At 41.6% G+C, this 16,688-nt stretch overlaps 1 protein-coding gene across 1 annotated transcript in view; it reads right to left on the minus strand.

Moving 5' to 3' along the window:
• The window catches only part of LOC140385421 (retinol dehydrogenase 10-like), a 100,482-nt gene extending 83,957 nt beyond the window's left edge, over window positions 1-16,525 (minus strand). The window contains exon 1 of the mRNA XM_072467554.1: window positions 15,945-16,525. Coding sequence (XP_072323655.1) covers window positions 15,945-16,394 — 450 coding nt within the window. The 5' untranslated portion in view covers window positions 16,395-16,525. The remainder of the gene's footprint in view (window positions 1-15,944) is intronic.
• Window positions 16,526-16,688: the final 163 nt, after the last annotated feature.

Genomic DNA, 16,688 nt, shown 5'->3' on the forward strand with positions numbered 1-16,688 from the left:
AAGTTGGAAGAGTGAGTAAGCCAGGTGAGAGGGGGTCTTTGATTATTCTGCCTGCTTTCCCAAGGCATCAGGAGGTGTAGATAGAGTCAATGGATACTTTAAATTTAAAAAGACATCCCAATTCACACCATGGTGTAGGTGCATGGTCCAACTAGAAACTTCTAATGGTGCATCATGGCTAAACTGTTCACAAACCAGATTGAACTATAAAACATATTCCAGGTGTACTAAATTACCAGCATTACATGCCTCAGTACAATGATCACCTGGAGGTGGTGAAAAACCCTCAAGACAATAGAGCATAATTTTTCCTCCCAGCCATTTTACTCCTCAAGACAGGGATTATCAAGACAGGGATTAATTTGATGCTAAGTGTATTTTGTGGAAGCTCCAACCACTAAATTCTTGGATGGACACGCTGCTGGCAAGGATGGTATAGATCGTATCCACTGTTGCCCGAGAAGTTGCAATAGTCCTTCTTGAACCACTTTTATGCACACTGTTTCCGGGCTGACGGTGGATGGATATCAAAGAAACGAGACTGCAGTCTCATGTTTCAGACTTGGTGAGAATGGCAAAGTAGAGGCAAAAGCAAACAATTTAAAAAAAAAATTTTTTTTATTTTTTTAAATAAATAAACTTTACACAGGTCACCCAATTGCTGAAATCAGGCATTTATTAATTTACAGATTTAAAATTGTTCTCAAATTGCAAGGTCTCTTGATTATCAGCTCAATATAATCACTGCCCAACAATATGCCACTTGTGATCAATGCCAGCTAGGTCAAAGATGTTCAGTTTAAAATGTAGATTGTGGGAGAACAAAGTTTAAATTAACATGTGGGATTGTCTGCTGACAGTGTCTCTTCATAGAAAGTGTTCATTTCAGTGAGATGATTCAGGAGCAAGTTGGAAGAAAGCAGGAACATAGGACTAGATTCTCTAGTGGGTTTTTTTTTACAAATATAGCTACAATTTTATAGGTAAACAGCAGCTAGTGTGGGAATCATTCCCCAGACACAATTAGGCAAACAAGTGAAATTACTCTAGATGGCTTTGGTTAGAATCGGAATGATTTGGTACAAGGGCCATTTAATTTGTGCCTGTTCTGGTTCTTTGAAAGGCCTATCTAATATTTCCATTTTACTGTCCTTTATCTCTTGCAGGTTGTCAAATTCTCTTTTTGAATTTGCTTCCATCTCCCTTTTAGGCAGTACATTCCAGATCGTAACTCACTGCATAAAATTGTTTTCCTCATGGAGCCTTGCTTTTTTTGTCAATTACCAGTGTATTATGGTTATCAGATTAATGCTAGTTGAGACACCTGGAAAATTCCCATGTTATTCTTTTGAATAGTGCCATGGGATCTTGCATCCACTTGGATTCAAAAATACAGAACCCAATTGCACTGCAAAAGTGTCAGCTTATTTCACAATTGGACTTTAACCCAACCTTCAAGGTGGGTGTGCTCCTGCTAAACCAAGTTGACACCCCCCCCCTTGTTTTGTTTACCAGGAAGGGGGGGGAAAATAGGAAACTTGGGTTATGCCTTTTACTCTGGCAAACTCCCACAACCCCCAACAGCCAAATACCCACCATTTTTCAACAAATTAGAAAAATCCCACTTCAAGATAATGACTTGGAATTTGTCCTCAAATTCTGATGAGCATTCAGCTTTAATGCTAAAAAAGGTAAAAATAGATAACTGCTATCGTGGCCAATCCACCTAACTGCACATCTTTACAGACAATGAGAAAGTGCAAACTAGTCACCCAAGGCAGGAACTGAACTGGGTCCCTGGCATTGAGAGAGAACAGTGTCACCATGCTACCCCACAAATGCTAATTTTAAAGATTTAGGCATTTGGGTGGTGTACTCCACAGTTACAAAAAAAAATTTGATTAGGTCCACATTAAAATTGTTGCATTGTGCAAAAATATTTGGAAGTGCACCCTCTCTGGCTGCCAGTTGAATGTAATTCTCTTTTGCTGGTTCATGTATTCTAAAGCTGGGTCTACAGTAAAGTGAAACTTCTCCCAAATAAAAATGTCAGTTGTCTAGAGTTGGCTCCTCTCGAGGTTTTATTTGGCACATGTTAGTTTCAAAAATGTTTCCCTTTTTTGGGGCTAGGGAACAAAGAAAGGACTGTTTGGACTCTAGCTGGGCTCACAGGGCTAGTCAGACTCTAGCTGGGCTCACTAGATAAGAAAATCAAAAGTAGGAACCACCATCCCAGATTGGAGTTAATTCTGAACATAATCTTCAAATAAGATATTGCACCCAATTGTGCAAGATGATATTGCATTTAGCAATAAAATCAACATGGTTTCAAAAACCAGAAATAAGAAAGACAAGTAATGCATTTATTTATTCATAGTATGTGGCATGCTTGTTCAGCCAGCATTTGTTGCAATCCCCAACTGCGGTTTCTTTAAGGTGGTGATAAACTGCTTTCTTGAACTGCTGCATGATGTGTTGGGTGCTCTGGATCTGTGGAACACAGGCCACCAACACAAAATAGTGCAACACTATTTTATTAAGTTAGAAACTGTTGAACATTTCACGGTGGGATAACACGATGTGATTAAACTAAAGACCTACGCCTGTCCTAACCAGTCTATGCACTCAGCACATGAATAGCTGTGTTGTAAGCCCTGTCCTTCGGAGAGGCTGCATCCCGAAAGAGCAGGAAAACTGATGCCCTTGGTCTTATAGCGAGTGTGCTCTAACTGGTGATTGGCTGCGGTGTGCGCGCTGATTGGTCTTGCTGTGTGTCCATCAATGTGTGTGTGTGTGTGTGTATCTGCACCACGATATACTGGTGTATATTATGACACTGCAGCCCATGTCATGTAGTTACAGCCACAGTGCTGTTTAGAGAGGGAGGATCCTCAAGGACTTTGACCCAATGACAAAGAAACAATATAGTTCCAAGCAAGCCTGGTGGGTGCTTGGAGGGGAATTCGCAAGTGCCAGGTTTCCCCTCTAACTGTTGCCCTCGCCCTTGTAGGTGCGAGAAGATTGTGGATTTGGCAGGTACCATGGCAAGTTGTAGATTGCACCCACTACTGTCATGGTTTTGGAGGTGGATGAGGTGCCAATCAAATGGGTTGTGTCCTGGATGGAATTGAGCTTAGTGTTGGAGTTGCACACATCCAAGTAAGGGGAGAGCATTCCATAAGTCCCTTGCGTATGGACCAAGATTCATGTTTTACAGCACAGGAGGCCATTCAGCCCATCACATCCATGCCATAAACAAAGATCTGACTACATTAATCACATGCCTGGTCCATAGCCCTAAACATGGCAGAGCAGGTGAATATCTACTAAATGTTACAAAAAACTTCTGACTCAACCACTTTCAGGCATTGAATTCTAGGCTCCCACTACCCTCTGGGTGAAATCCCCAGCTCCTCACTTAGCCTTGGTATGCCTCCTGGTTATTGATTCCTCGATGAAAAAAGGTGCAGTCCTATTTATGCCCCTCAATCTGCTCCCCTCTCAACCATTGCTGCTCTAAGGAAAACACTCAGCCATGGTATTTACATGGAAGATCCAATTCAGTTAGTAGGGTACTTGGTTATTGGAGATCGCCATCGCCACTGAGCAAACAACATTTGCAGCACACATCAGCCCAAGCACAAATGTTGTCTGGGGTCTTGTGTTTTAAGAGCACAAAAAAAGGAGCTGGAGTAATCCATTTGGCCCTTTGTACCTGTGCCACAGTTCAACAAGACAATGGCTAACATTGTGGAAGAGAGAGACATCAAAACTTTCTCTTGCACTCATCAGGACAAATGCAAGAAGAAATTTCAAACAACAACAATTTAATACAAGAGAAAAAAGTGTCAATTGGTTGCCAAGTCAACGGATTGGTATTGTCCTGCCACTGCCAATGGGAAACCAGCATGGAACTATAGTCTCCAAGTTCCAGGGTAGTCAGGCTCAAGGACATTTCTTGTGTGCAGAGAATAGAGCACATATGAAATAATGTTGCTTCTAGCAAACAGAGGAGCCAAGTTCCAAGCGATATCTTAAATTGATTGATTAGTGGAGCTATTAGCACATAGGGATTGTATCCAAGTTGAGCAACAGGTTAAGTAAGCCATTTAACATAGCTCTAAATAGAACATTACAGCACAGTACTGGCCCTGTTGCACCGACCTGTGAAACCAATCTAAAGCCCATCTACACTGTTCCATTATCATCCATATGTTTATCCAATGACCATTTAAATGCCCTTAATAGTGGCTATATGAAACAAGTTAGACAAAGGAAAACCAGTGGATGTTATTTAGATCTCCAGAAGCCTTTGACAAGGTGCCGTGTAGGAAATTGTTAAATAAGTTTAAGAGCTCATGGTGTTAAGGGCAAGATCCTGGCATGGATAGAGGATTGGCTGACTGGCAGAAGGCAGAGTGGGGTTAAAGGGGTCTTTTTCAGGATGGCAGCCAGTGACTAGTGGTGTCCCTCAGGGGTCTGTGCCGGGGCCACAATTTTTCACAATATACATTAATGATCTGGAAAAAGGAACTGAAGGCACGGTTGCTAAGTTTGCAGATGATAAAAAGATCTGTAGAGGGACAGGTAGTATTGAGGAAGCAAGGGGGCTGCTGAAGGATTTGGACAAGCTAAGAGAGTGGACAATGAAGTGTCAAATGAAATACAAGGTGGAAAAGTGTGAGGTTATGCACTTTGGAAGGAGGAATTTTGGCATAGACTATTTTCTAAATGGGGAAATGCTTAGGAAATCAGAAGCACAAAGGGAATTGGTAGTCCTTGTTCACGATTCTCTTAAGGTTAATGTGCAGGTTCAGTCGGTAGTTGTGAAGGCAAATGCAATGTTAGCATTCATGTCAAGAGGGCTAGAATACAAGACCAGGGATTACTTTGAGGCCGTTTAAAGGCTCTGGCCAAACCCCATTTGGAATATGGAGAGCAGATTTGGGCCCTGTATCTAAGGCAAGATGTGCTGGCCTTGGAAAGGGTCCAGAGGAGATTCACAAGTATGATCCTGGAATGAAGAGCTTGTCATATTGGAGGACTCTGGGTCCGTAATGGAGTTTATAATAATCTTTTATTGTCACAAGTAGGCTTACATTGCAATGCAGTTACTGTGAAAAGCCCCAAGTTGCCACATTCCAGCACCTGTTCAGGTACACAGAGGGAGAATCCAAATCACCCAACAGCACATCCTTTCGGGACTAGTGAGGAAACTGGAGCACCCGGAGGAACCATGCAGACACTGGGAGAACGTGCAGACTCCACACAGCGTGACCCGTCAGGAATCAAACCTAGGACCCTGGCGCTGTGAAGACCGTGCTAGCCACTGTGCTACCCATGTTTAGAAGAATGGGGGGGGGGGGGGGGGGAAATCTTATTGAAACTTACAGGATACTGCGAGGCCTGGATAGAGTGGACATGTTTCCACTTGTAGGAAAAACTAGACCCGGAGGACACTCTCTCTGACTAAAGGAACAATCCTTTAAAATAGAGATGGAGGTATTTCTTAGCCAGAGGGTGGTGAATCTGTGGAACTCTTTGCCGCAGAAGGCTATGGAGTCCAAATCACTGAGTGTCTTTAAGACAGAGATAGATAGGTTCTTGATTAATAAGGGGAATAAGGAGGAGAGGAGAGAAAAGTATCAGCCATGAAGGACCGAGTGGCCAAATTCTGCTTCTAGGTCTTATGGTATTTTCTACCAACAGGACGTGACCAATCCAAAAAAAAAAGTGTTCTGGCCAGCAGACAATTGAGGACCGTCATGAATTGCAATGGTGGTGCGATTTCAGGTATCTAGGCTGTACATCTCAACAACTGTCTGATCAAATCAATGTTCTGTTACTTTGTAAAAGGCAGAGTACAGACAAAATCTATTGTCAGATGCAATTCTGAGTTTGCACAGCACGTCAACAACCCGGTGCACGAATAACATTAACAAATGACATTCCTGTATTTCCCCGACTTGTGCAAGATGAAAAGCTTTGACAATATTAAAGTTGTGTTCAATGTTCTACCTCAACTTCAGCTTTACTCATTATCATTTGAAAATTTAACCACCTTGGTTTTAAATACAAAACAACTGAGCACCCACAGCTCTTAGCCAGAGAATTCCAAAGATTCACAAGGGAAGGGAAGACATTTCTCACCCAGTCCTATTCACCCCTGTTTGGAAACAAATCAGAAACTAAACAGACAGCTTTCGACAAAACATGGTACAAAGATGGGTATGGTTCAAGGAAGAACTGTTAGTTTTTGGCAAAGCTGGGTCCTGAAATTAAGGATCCGTTAGAATTGGGAGATAGTGACTTTAAGAATGTGTGAACGGTTTTATTTAGAATATTGCAGATAGTCTCAGCTGATGCACTGGATTTTTTCCACTGCTGTCAAAATGTAGCAGAGTTTTCAAACAGTTGTTGGATGTAGATTAGCCTGAAGCGCCCTCTGGGATGGAAATACTCTTTTTCAGCTTTGTAGTTCAAACATAGGCAAGGCAAAATGGTAATAATAAGTTAACACAATGCCAGCATTTGCAATCCAAGTAGTGTTCGGAGACTGAGCCCTAAATTCTACAACTTGTTAAATAAGGTAAAGCCATTTTATTACAATGTAGTTTATAAAAGGAAATTGGATCACAATAGTTTGGCATTCATACAAATTTAGGACCAAATATTTTTTCATTAGTTGCCGCTGGTTTGATTTCAGTACCAGGGTACATTTGTTTTAGTTATTGTAAAAGCTACCACTTGCAATCTGATAAAAGGATTAAAATAGATGCTGTTTCAGTTGCTTGGTAGAAGTCTTTTACTCAACACAAGAATACCAAAATTCAAAGGGAACAAACATTTTAGGAGAAAGAAGGCAAGTTGACCCCAATTGGTCAAAGCTCCCCCCCCCCCCCCCCCCCCCAAGCTTTTGTTTAATTGAAAAAAGGTGCAATATTCTTTGTTTGCAGAGGACAGGTCCCTATGAATAAGTAGCATCTAACAAACTTGGATCTGACTGATGACCTGAAATTGGTTAGTAGTGCAATTCTTAGCACACTCTGGATTGTCCAGCAAATGCTGTCCAATCGCAGAGTTGGGCACTATGTTCCAAATTTTGCCAGCACGGCTGATGAGTGTATGGTCAGTACTACTCAGCCTGTTGTGACTAGCCAAAAGGAGGTGCTGTTTGATATTCCTTGTAGCAATGCCTTGTCAACAGACACTTGACTGGTTTAGTGGATAACTGTTCCCTACTGCATTCTCCATGACCAGAGTCCAATTGCCAACCATCAGCTGCCCGGAGTGCAAGACAAAACACTTGGACAGCATCATTTGGAAATCTGTAATGCTAAAATATGCTATTCTATGGGCACTAATGCTTTATTTTTGAAATTGCATCACGACTGCATCCCATGTCAGAAGAGACCAAACTATGTCATTCCTCTCCATAACCCACAGTAAGTAGCTTCCTTGACATCTCCCTTTAAAATAAACAGCAGCCAAACAAGGATTTGAAAAACAGTCAGATTTTCATTTATCTACTTGTGAAAATGTCACGGTCAATTGGTTGACTAAATATGCCCTTGGCCTTAATTTATACTGCTTTCAAGAACACAAACCTGAAAACATTTCTTAAAAGAGAGAGAAATAAATGAATAATGTTAATGATTTTAAAAAATTATTTCAGTTCTTCTTTCCAAAGAAGATTACACTCCTTACTACACTCACACACAGTTGCAATCCAAGCCTTAAACCCTAATTGTGAAGATTCTTTAAAGATACTTTGACCACTACTTTTAATGCCATGAGAATTACAAAAATAACAATGGCATTAAGAGTGGGTCAGTAAAAAATCCTCAATAATCAGCAGGGCATTATTTAAGGCATTAGAATCTGGTTTAGATTTCAATCGCAAAGTAAAATAACTAACTGCCAAAGCTGCTATTCTCGCTACATGACAAACATCAAGTCCCCATGTGTTTAGGGCACAGGGAGGAGAAGTAAAGAGATGGGAGGAGAGTTGGAGATAGAGTTGAACAAAGCAATGTGCTGAAAATTTTGAATGACAATATGGGTTCAGCAGCAGGTCAAGGGTGATGAGCTAATAATCATAATCCTTATTTGTGTCACAAGTAGGCTTACATTAACACTGCAATGAAGTTACTGTGAAAATCCACTAGTCATCACACTCCAGCACCTGTTTGGGTACACAGAGGCAGAAGGTACACACAGGCAGAATTCAGAATGCCCAATTCACTTAACAAACACATCTTTCAGGACTTGTGGGAAGAAACCGGAGCAGAGGAAACGTAGTCTCCACACAGATAGTGACCAAGCCGGGAATCGAACCCAGGTCCCTGGCGCTGCAAAGGAACAGTGCTCACCACTGTGCAACAAGATATGGGTACCAAGGTTTTGAATGAACCAAGTTGAGCATGCATGGGCAAGATGAAAAACCTTTTTTGGAGATGCTCTGGCTACAATTAGTTTCACATTTGCCTATCCAAACATGCAGTGAGTTGGACAATAGGAGGATGGCATGAACCACTGGGCAGCACGGTAGCACAGCACGGTAGCACAGTGGTAAGCACAGTCACTTCACAGCTCCTGGGTCACAGGTTCGATTCCCGGCTTGGGTCACTGTCCGTGTGGAGTCGGCACATTCTCCCAGTGTCTGCGTGGGTTTCCACCGGGTGCTCTGGTTTCCTCCAACAGTCCAAAGATGTGCAGGTTAGGTGGATTGGCCATGCTAAATTGCCCTTAGTGTCCAAAAAGGTGAGGAGGGGTTACTGGGTTATGGGGATCGGGTAAAGCAGTGGGCTTAGGTAGGGTGCTCTTTCCAAGGGTTGGTGCAGACTCAATGGCCTCCTTCTGCACTGTAAATTCTATGATTCTAAAAAGCAATATTGCAGCATAGGGAGTGTTAGGCAAATTTAGTTTGGGCCATTTATAAAATGGTACAGCAGGGTCATTTTTGATTGGAGAGATTTCAGAAAGACTGGAAACCGATTTGAGGTGAAATCATGGACCTGACAAGGCAGTAGCTCACAAGTACGTAGGGATCAAATATGGTTATTTCACAGGGGCGACCTGACAAGGCAGTAGCTCACAAGTACATAGGGATCAAATATGGTTATTTCACAGGGGCTTTTCACAGTAACTTGCAAGCTAATTGCAGTGTTAATGTAAGCCTATTTGTGACAATAAATTATTTTGAAGAGGTCAAGATTGGACAAAGACACAATGTTCAAGAGAAAACAATAAAGACTGGGAGCTGGATTAGGATAGGACCAAGGATATGTGGACAAAGAAAGGTTGAAGTAAAAAAAGTGCAGAAAATGAATAAATATAACCACAGCCCCAGGAGGACCGTAGGCTGATCTCCCTTGGAGGTGACTGGTGTGATTTAACCAGAGTGTCACCACAACTTGGTGAGCAGCAAGTATACAACTTGTATACAAACAGGAAGCGGTCATTACTCTGCAAAGAAAACCACTACAACATACCACTCCTAACTTTCCCACAGCCACTCCTAAAGATGCTGAACTCTTTATCCTTTATTAGTGTTAAGCAATGGAAGCACACTATTCCTCATCCTGCAATTTAAAATCTGTGGAAATATTCACTGCTGCGGTTAATGTCAAGGGTGGCTATGGCCCGACAAGAGCCCAAGAGAATCTATACACTGGAGTATAAACAGCAATATATTTTGCTTGCTTTAAACTCATGCACCATTTTGCCATATTTTACAAGTCTAGTAAGTAGGCATTCCAAAAACCTTAACGCAGCCAAGGTTCATCACTCTGATATGGGAGTTGGAAGTAATAGATGTTTTAGGAAACTTCACTTCTAGGTCAGGCAAAACAAGGTACTGTAGTGCTTCATTCTGGCCCATTATATCAGAATAGAGCAGAGCACATACAGCCGGAACTGATTTTTTTTTTTTTTTTTAAAAAGCAAGTGGTCTTCCACTTAAGACTCCATAGAAGATTGTCTGATAAGTGTAAAGTGCATAAAGACAAATTGCCGTTTTATGGCTTGGAATGCTCGATACCCAAATAGGCTAGGCCTGACATGATTGAAGCTCAGAATTTGCTTAACAGATTATTAACCCTCAATGTCAGTAGGTTCAGGAAAACTACCCTTTATGAAATAGTCATCGCATCTTTGGACAGTGCAACAGTGTCACCCTTGGATTTTTGTGCTCTATTTCTGGAATAGGACTTGGAAGCCCAGAATCTGACTGAGGCAACTGCACTACCAACTGAGTTACTGGTGATACAAGAAATTATTTATTAAGATATTTATTACTACGGTCATCTACTCTTTTCAAAGCTCCAATTTAGGTTTCTGATTTAGTTAAATAGCATTTCAGGCCAAAAGCAAACATGGCTAAACTAATCCTGACAACTGTATTGTGGCAGACCAAGAATTAAATTAGCTCCATTTGCAGCACATTTACTTGCTCAAAATACTATTGGCTGACAATCTTTTATTAGCCAAGAATCTTCATGAAAATCTAGTCGAATCCCAACAATTCATGTCCATGAGTTCTCTGCGACAGCAACTCAGCTAGTCCACTAGCTTGTATTTTCCCTGTAAATCTCTCAGATGGATAAAGCCATCGGCAGTGCATACCAGATTCCAACCAACTCTGCACACTGATTTTTTTTGTCACTGATTCTTTTGTCAATTATCTTCAATCCTAGTCATTGGTTCTTGATCCTTTGTCCCATTACTCTAAAGCCCTTTTTTCAACACTTCTATCAAATCTTTCATTCAATCTTCTCTTCTCCAAGAAAAACAGGCCCAGCTTCACAAATCTACCCCATGTATCTTGTCCCCCATCCCTGGAACCATTCTCCCAAATCTTCTCTACACCCATTCTAAAGCTTTACATCCACCCTAAAGTGTGGCGCTCAGAATTAGACTGTAGTGGAGGCTGAATTAGTGCTTTACAAGGTAAACCATAATTTCCTCACTTTTATATCCAATCCTACATTTAGAAAATCCAGGAACCCAGATACCGTAAAAGTTCTCTCAACCTGCCCTGCCACCTCTGTCCATTTGTGCACATGAAGGATGTCATCCCTAGGTTCCTCTTCAGAATTGTTACTTTTCCTTTCTATACCTTCTCACTTCACACATTGCTGCATTAAATTTCATCCTGTCATGTGTCTACCCGTTCCACCAGCCGGTTTGTCTTTCTGAAATTCATCATTATCCTCAGTTCATAACTCTGACAATTGAGTCAGCTACACATTTTAAAAAACTGTCCTATGCTCACTCCTCAGGCCATCAATATAGATAACGAAAAATTGCTCCTAACACAGACTCTTTAAGAACACTGTCCAAAAAAAAAATAATCTCCTACTACTTTTCCTGTACCTCAGCCAATGTTGAATCCATGCAGTCACTGTCCCTTCTATTCCACATACTTCAACATGAAGGACAATTCATATTTAAGTTAACAAATCCAAAGACTATTCGCAATTGATCCACATTTTACCAAAGTGGCTTAATGTTGTTCCATATTATTTCTAAAAGACCCCCCTCCCAAGGTAAAACTGACTGTCTGAAGTACAGTATAACATTTGCAATTCTTTAGCCCTCAGAGACTACTCATATCCAAGGAGGGTTGGAAGATTATATAGCACTGCCACTGCAATTTCTGCACTTACTTCCCTCAGTATCCTTTAATCTGGTCTGGTCGTCAAGTAAGGCCATCCTATCTTATCAATTTTTAAGCCCAGCTAATATCTTAATTACCTTCACAAAAACCCTCCGACAGCATCTTCTTCCTGGATTAAAAACACGCAAAGAAATCAGCAATCACATGTAATAAGGTAATTTTGATTAAGATACGAGATGTGGAAGTTTAGCTGGAACAAAAAAAAGGGAACACAGCAAGATCAACCTCAAGGACATATTGAAAGAATCAAAAATCAAACCAGTCTCTGCAAAGTCAAGAATCACATCAGAATGCCCTTGCTAGATCCACTAGGGCCTGTTAATGTTTAGAACGAAGAAAAACAATTTTTCCACTTGTAAGATATTAGAATTCCTACTGCCCAGATCACAAGCGCAATTTTAAGCAAGAGGCTAAATATGAAGTGCATTATCAATTTATAACGTGGTGCCTCAGTTCCTGCAGGGTAGTGCAGCATTCTCTAGTCTCACTCAGCCTTCAAGTGCAGCGGAACCAACTAAATTGCTAACATACAAACGGTTTGCCACGCATCATCATGGGTCAATGCTTCTCTCAGATATATAGGACAAAAATGAGCAAGGATATAGGCATACCAGAGAACATGGCAATAGAAATTTTAATCTATTCCTTGGTATTCTAACTGCAAGTATTACTGTGAATGCTCGAGACATTCATCAAGGGGCTTAAATGATGAAAGACAAAAAGGCAGTTATGTAACAGGCACACCATAGAACATGTTTTAACACTTTGGTTTCCTGGTCCACCCTGCCCAGGGTACTGCTCCCCGAGTTGCACATAAACTGCCTATGCCAGGGTTCACACACATCTGAGCAATTGGCCTCGAGCCAGTCACTTTCATCCCCACTGCCCAGGGTACTGCTCCCAGGACCCCATGCAGACTGCCCATGGCTCACACACACGAGCAATTGGCACCAAGCCTGTCACATTCTGTGTAGTCCACCCCACCCCCCCCACTTAAGGAGCCATGCAACCACAATGACCATCTTCAAAGAGTGCAGGAGGCCATTCAGCCCATCATACCAGTAACAGCTAACATTTACATGGGAGCTGATGGCAGAACCACAATCTTATTGAATGGTGGAACAGGCTCGAAGGGCTGCGTGGCCCACTCCATTTTGTACCCCAGCAAATTTCTGTTTCAAATTAATACTTTATGGTCCAAAAGAAAATACTAATGCACTCAGAACAGTAATACTCCTCTGTTGAAAGCAGTTTTTAAAAAATTTTTTTATATACAATATACAGCGTGTACTTCAACCTGGACAAACTATTTACCCATTTGACTTGTGAAAAGTAAAGGTCTGCTCCTCAAGTAGGAACTATAAGTATTACAGAATTTCCTACAAGCAGAAGTATACTAAACTAGTAACTCCAGTCATCTAAAATCAACTACAGGAAATTTAAATTTTGAAAGATTCTCAAATTATCTGACAAAGATTTCTGTGTATTTCAATTTGAATTAGTACACGAATAAAAGCACCACTTTGCACAAGAGATTAGACAAAAATTGAAGGATCAAATAATTTCAATCAAGTTAGTATTGCAAACACTACTGGTCTGATCAGTTTGCTAGTCAGAATGGTTGTGTTCAGACTCCTTGTCAAACTACTAGATAATCAGTACCTTTTCACACATTTGATTCATAAATGTAGTTTATATTGATGGTTTAAAAGGAGAAACAGTTGGAATGTGAAAGTTAATTAGGTTTTCATTAAATCAAAAACATACAAAAGGGTGTTTCAGTAAGAACGAAGATTAGTTGGAGAAAACAAATTTAATGGCCATGGAGCTTTAGTCGAAAAGAAAAACTGCAGCAGTGCCACTCAATGGTCAGGGTATGCAGTTGCATGGATATGTAAAAATAAATACATACTAAAATATGTTTTGGCTGAATCTTTGCTCCAGTTAACAGCGCCACCTACAAATACAAAGGGAACTCTTTCCACTCCATGTTAGCACCTCTTCACATTTAACATTTGGGTTGTGGATATGGAAAGCATGGGGTTATGATATATGCTCTTTGGAATGCAAGGGGAGGGGAAGCAAGGAGGATTGCACTCATAGGCAACACAATTTAGTATGTTGTCACACTTTGATCAGTGGGTGATGGTTGAAGAAAACACAATGCATGGTATATAATGTTTACTAGGTCATGCTGTACCTGGAGAGCAATCTACTGGGATTTTCAAAACGGATGGTGTTGCAGCAGCCTTACACTTTTCTCTATGACTCAGTAAACCACAGTTCTTTGGATGGGGAAAATAAACTTTATGCAGGATTTTCAGTTTCATGTTGGCACCTCTTTCCACCTGTAATTCAGTGTGTGAAGGCATGGAGTTATGGGGGGGGGGGGGGAAGAAAGAGGAGGAGAAGAAAGAGAAAGAATACAGACTTCAGTGAAGGAAATGTCACGAGTTGCATTCAATAGGATACTCCATTGATCAGTTGGGAGGTACAGAAGCCCGTTTCATTAAGTTAGTGTAGCCTGAACTATGTTTAAGACCATTTAAAACATTTTTTATAACATTAATGTAGAATTGGGTCAGTTTAATACTTGTAGATTTATTGTACCAACTATTGATTAGCTTCAGATATCAGGTAATTTGCAGTCTTCCAAGAAGAGTCATTATTTTGACAGTGCAGAACCTTCCTCATACAAGCACCATGTCTCTGGAGGTATTTTATATTTATTGAAAATGATAGATGTAGGTAGTGGAAGAGAAGGGCCACTATTGGGACACTTAATACAAAAATGTGATAACTCACTCAACAGCAGTGCGGCCAAGTATTCTGGTTACACAATTGGACACATCATTGATCAGCTGCAGTGGTCATGATGGATGTTGAAAGGCCCACCACCATATTCTTGGGGCATTGTCGACAAGTATTCTTCACCCCCACAAGTATGGAATGGAATGAACAACTAATTCAATGGACAATTTAATAATTCCTTCTGCACTCTTTTATGGAACAGAGGTCTTCAGCGTTTGTTCACAAGAAAACAGAATTCTGCTCAACACTAAAGGTCAGAGTTTTATAAATGAACTGAAAACTCATTTTCCTTCCCCAAAACCTACATCCAGCCCTTCTGCACCTCAAAATATACATTCGCTCAAATATTGTATCTAAACTGGGCATAATTCCGTTCCTTTAGGTCTGTAATTGTGTTCGTAGTCGAGAACAGCGAAATGTATTAATCTTCGTCACCCCGTTTTGGAATAAGCCTACACTATGCAGGTACGGTTACTTTACAGAGTTGCTTCTTTTAAAAATTGCGCTCGTTCGTAATAAGTAAATTACCTCCGAATCTCTATTACCAGAGGCGCTGATTAAGCTCCTGTAGGAAATCGAATATTTCGAATGGCTCAAAGTCTAAGCGAATGACGGAATTGCGTAGAGAACAATCTCACTTAAGAGTTGGGAAGAAAAAAGTCAAAAAGTCCTTCCCACAATCTGCATAGATTGCCAACACGAAAGCACTTGTTTTATGCAATTCCACAATAGGGATTTTAAAAATCAACTCCCAAAGAGGCGCTTTCGTATAAAACACACCTTTTGATTCTCTTCTTCCTTCTCCCCCCCCCCCCCAAAAAAGTATGCGAGGCTATTGGCTGGGAGCAAACTATCCAGAGACCAGACAGATTCCTACTTCCACAGACTCAGTAAGTAACCCACGTTAGGGATAGCAGTGGAGGACCGGAAGCCACTCACTAGAGACATCGAATCACTAGGAACCGCTATGAATCACGAAGATAATCAGTATTAAAATCAAAGTGCTTTGGTACAGTTAGTAGCACTAGCAGCAACAATTAATCACATTAATCATTAATACCGAAGTGTACACCAATGTCTAGTAACCGGGACTGATTCATATTTCCCTTAAAGCTTACCATCCGCACTGCGACTCAGAGCGGGATATTTGCTGTCATGTAAAAGTTTTATTTGGCAGTCTTTCTTGCGCAGAGTACCGGGATGGATGGGTTAACACCATCTAAAAAAAAAAAAACTTATGTCGCACAACTTAAGAATGCACCTGGATCACAAAATCATCGCATGTTAGCAAATAAATTGGATTCAGTATAGAAAGATGCCTTTACTTTGACACAAGACGTGTGCCAATGAGTAAGCTTCAGTTTGCTTATGGGGAAAACCAAGTATTTTCGATGGGCAAGAGGAACAGCAGCTAAACAATGAAACATAAACTTTCGCAGCGTTTCACACTCACCCAAAAGTGAGCGTGGCAGTTGACCATCATGGTCCTCTCGATCAGCTCATCCGGACACTCGAGGAGATGGTGTCCAGACACCACACCTGCGTTATTGACCAGCACCGTCACATCGCCGATTTCTCTCCTCACCAAGTCGGCCGTCCGGTAAACGCTGCCCCTTTTACTCACGTCGCAAGTGTAGGTGTACACTCGGGCGCCCAGCTGCCGGACCTTCTCGGCCGTCTCCTCGTTACCCTCCTGGTTGATATCCCACAGCACCAGGCTGGCTTTCCTCTTGGCGAACTCGAGCGCGAAGAGCCGGCCGAGCCCGCTGCCGGCTCCCGTGATCAGGCACACCTGATCGCACACGCTCTTCTCCTTGGGCTTGATCAGCCATCTGGCGGCGGCCAACACGAAAGCCCAGAGCACTTTGAAAGTGACAACGAAAAACTCCGCCACGATATTCATGGCCGGTTGCTGCGAGGAGCGTTGTCCGGAGGCGGCTGAGTGGTAACGATGGTGTTACGCCTCCCCCTGGGAACTCCAGCCTCCGTCTAACCACTGCCGCCTCCTAGAGACTCTGATCATGTTCAATCCGCGTCACCCTTTAAATAAGGAACCTGCACGGCCCTCCCCGCGCACTAGGACCCCGCAAAGGCGGCCTACTTCCCTGCCCCTGGCTGCAACTGTCGCCGTATGACGTTATTCCTCATTTTTTAAATTTTGTATGATAGATGCCAGTTCAAAGAAACAGGCAAATAT

Source organism: Scyliorhinus torazame, chromosome 11 (assembly GCF_047496885.1).
Source record: "Scyliorhinus torazame isolate Kashiwa2021f chromosome 11, sScyTor2.1, whole genome shotgun sequence".
NCBI classification, from domain to species: domain Eukaryota; kingdom Metazoa; phylum Chordata; class Chondrichthyes; order Carcharhiniformes; family Scyliorhinidae; genus Scyliorhinus; species Scyliorhinus torazame.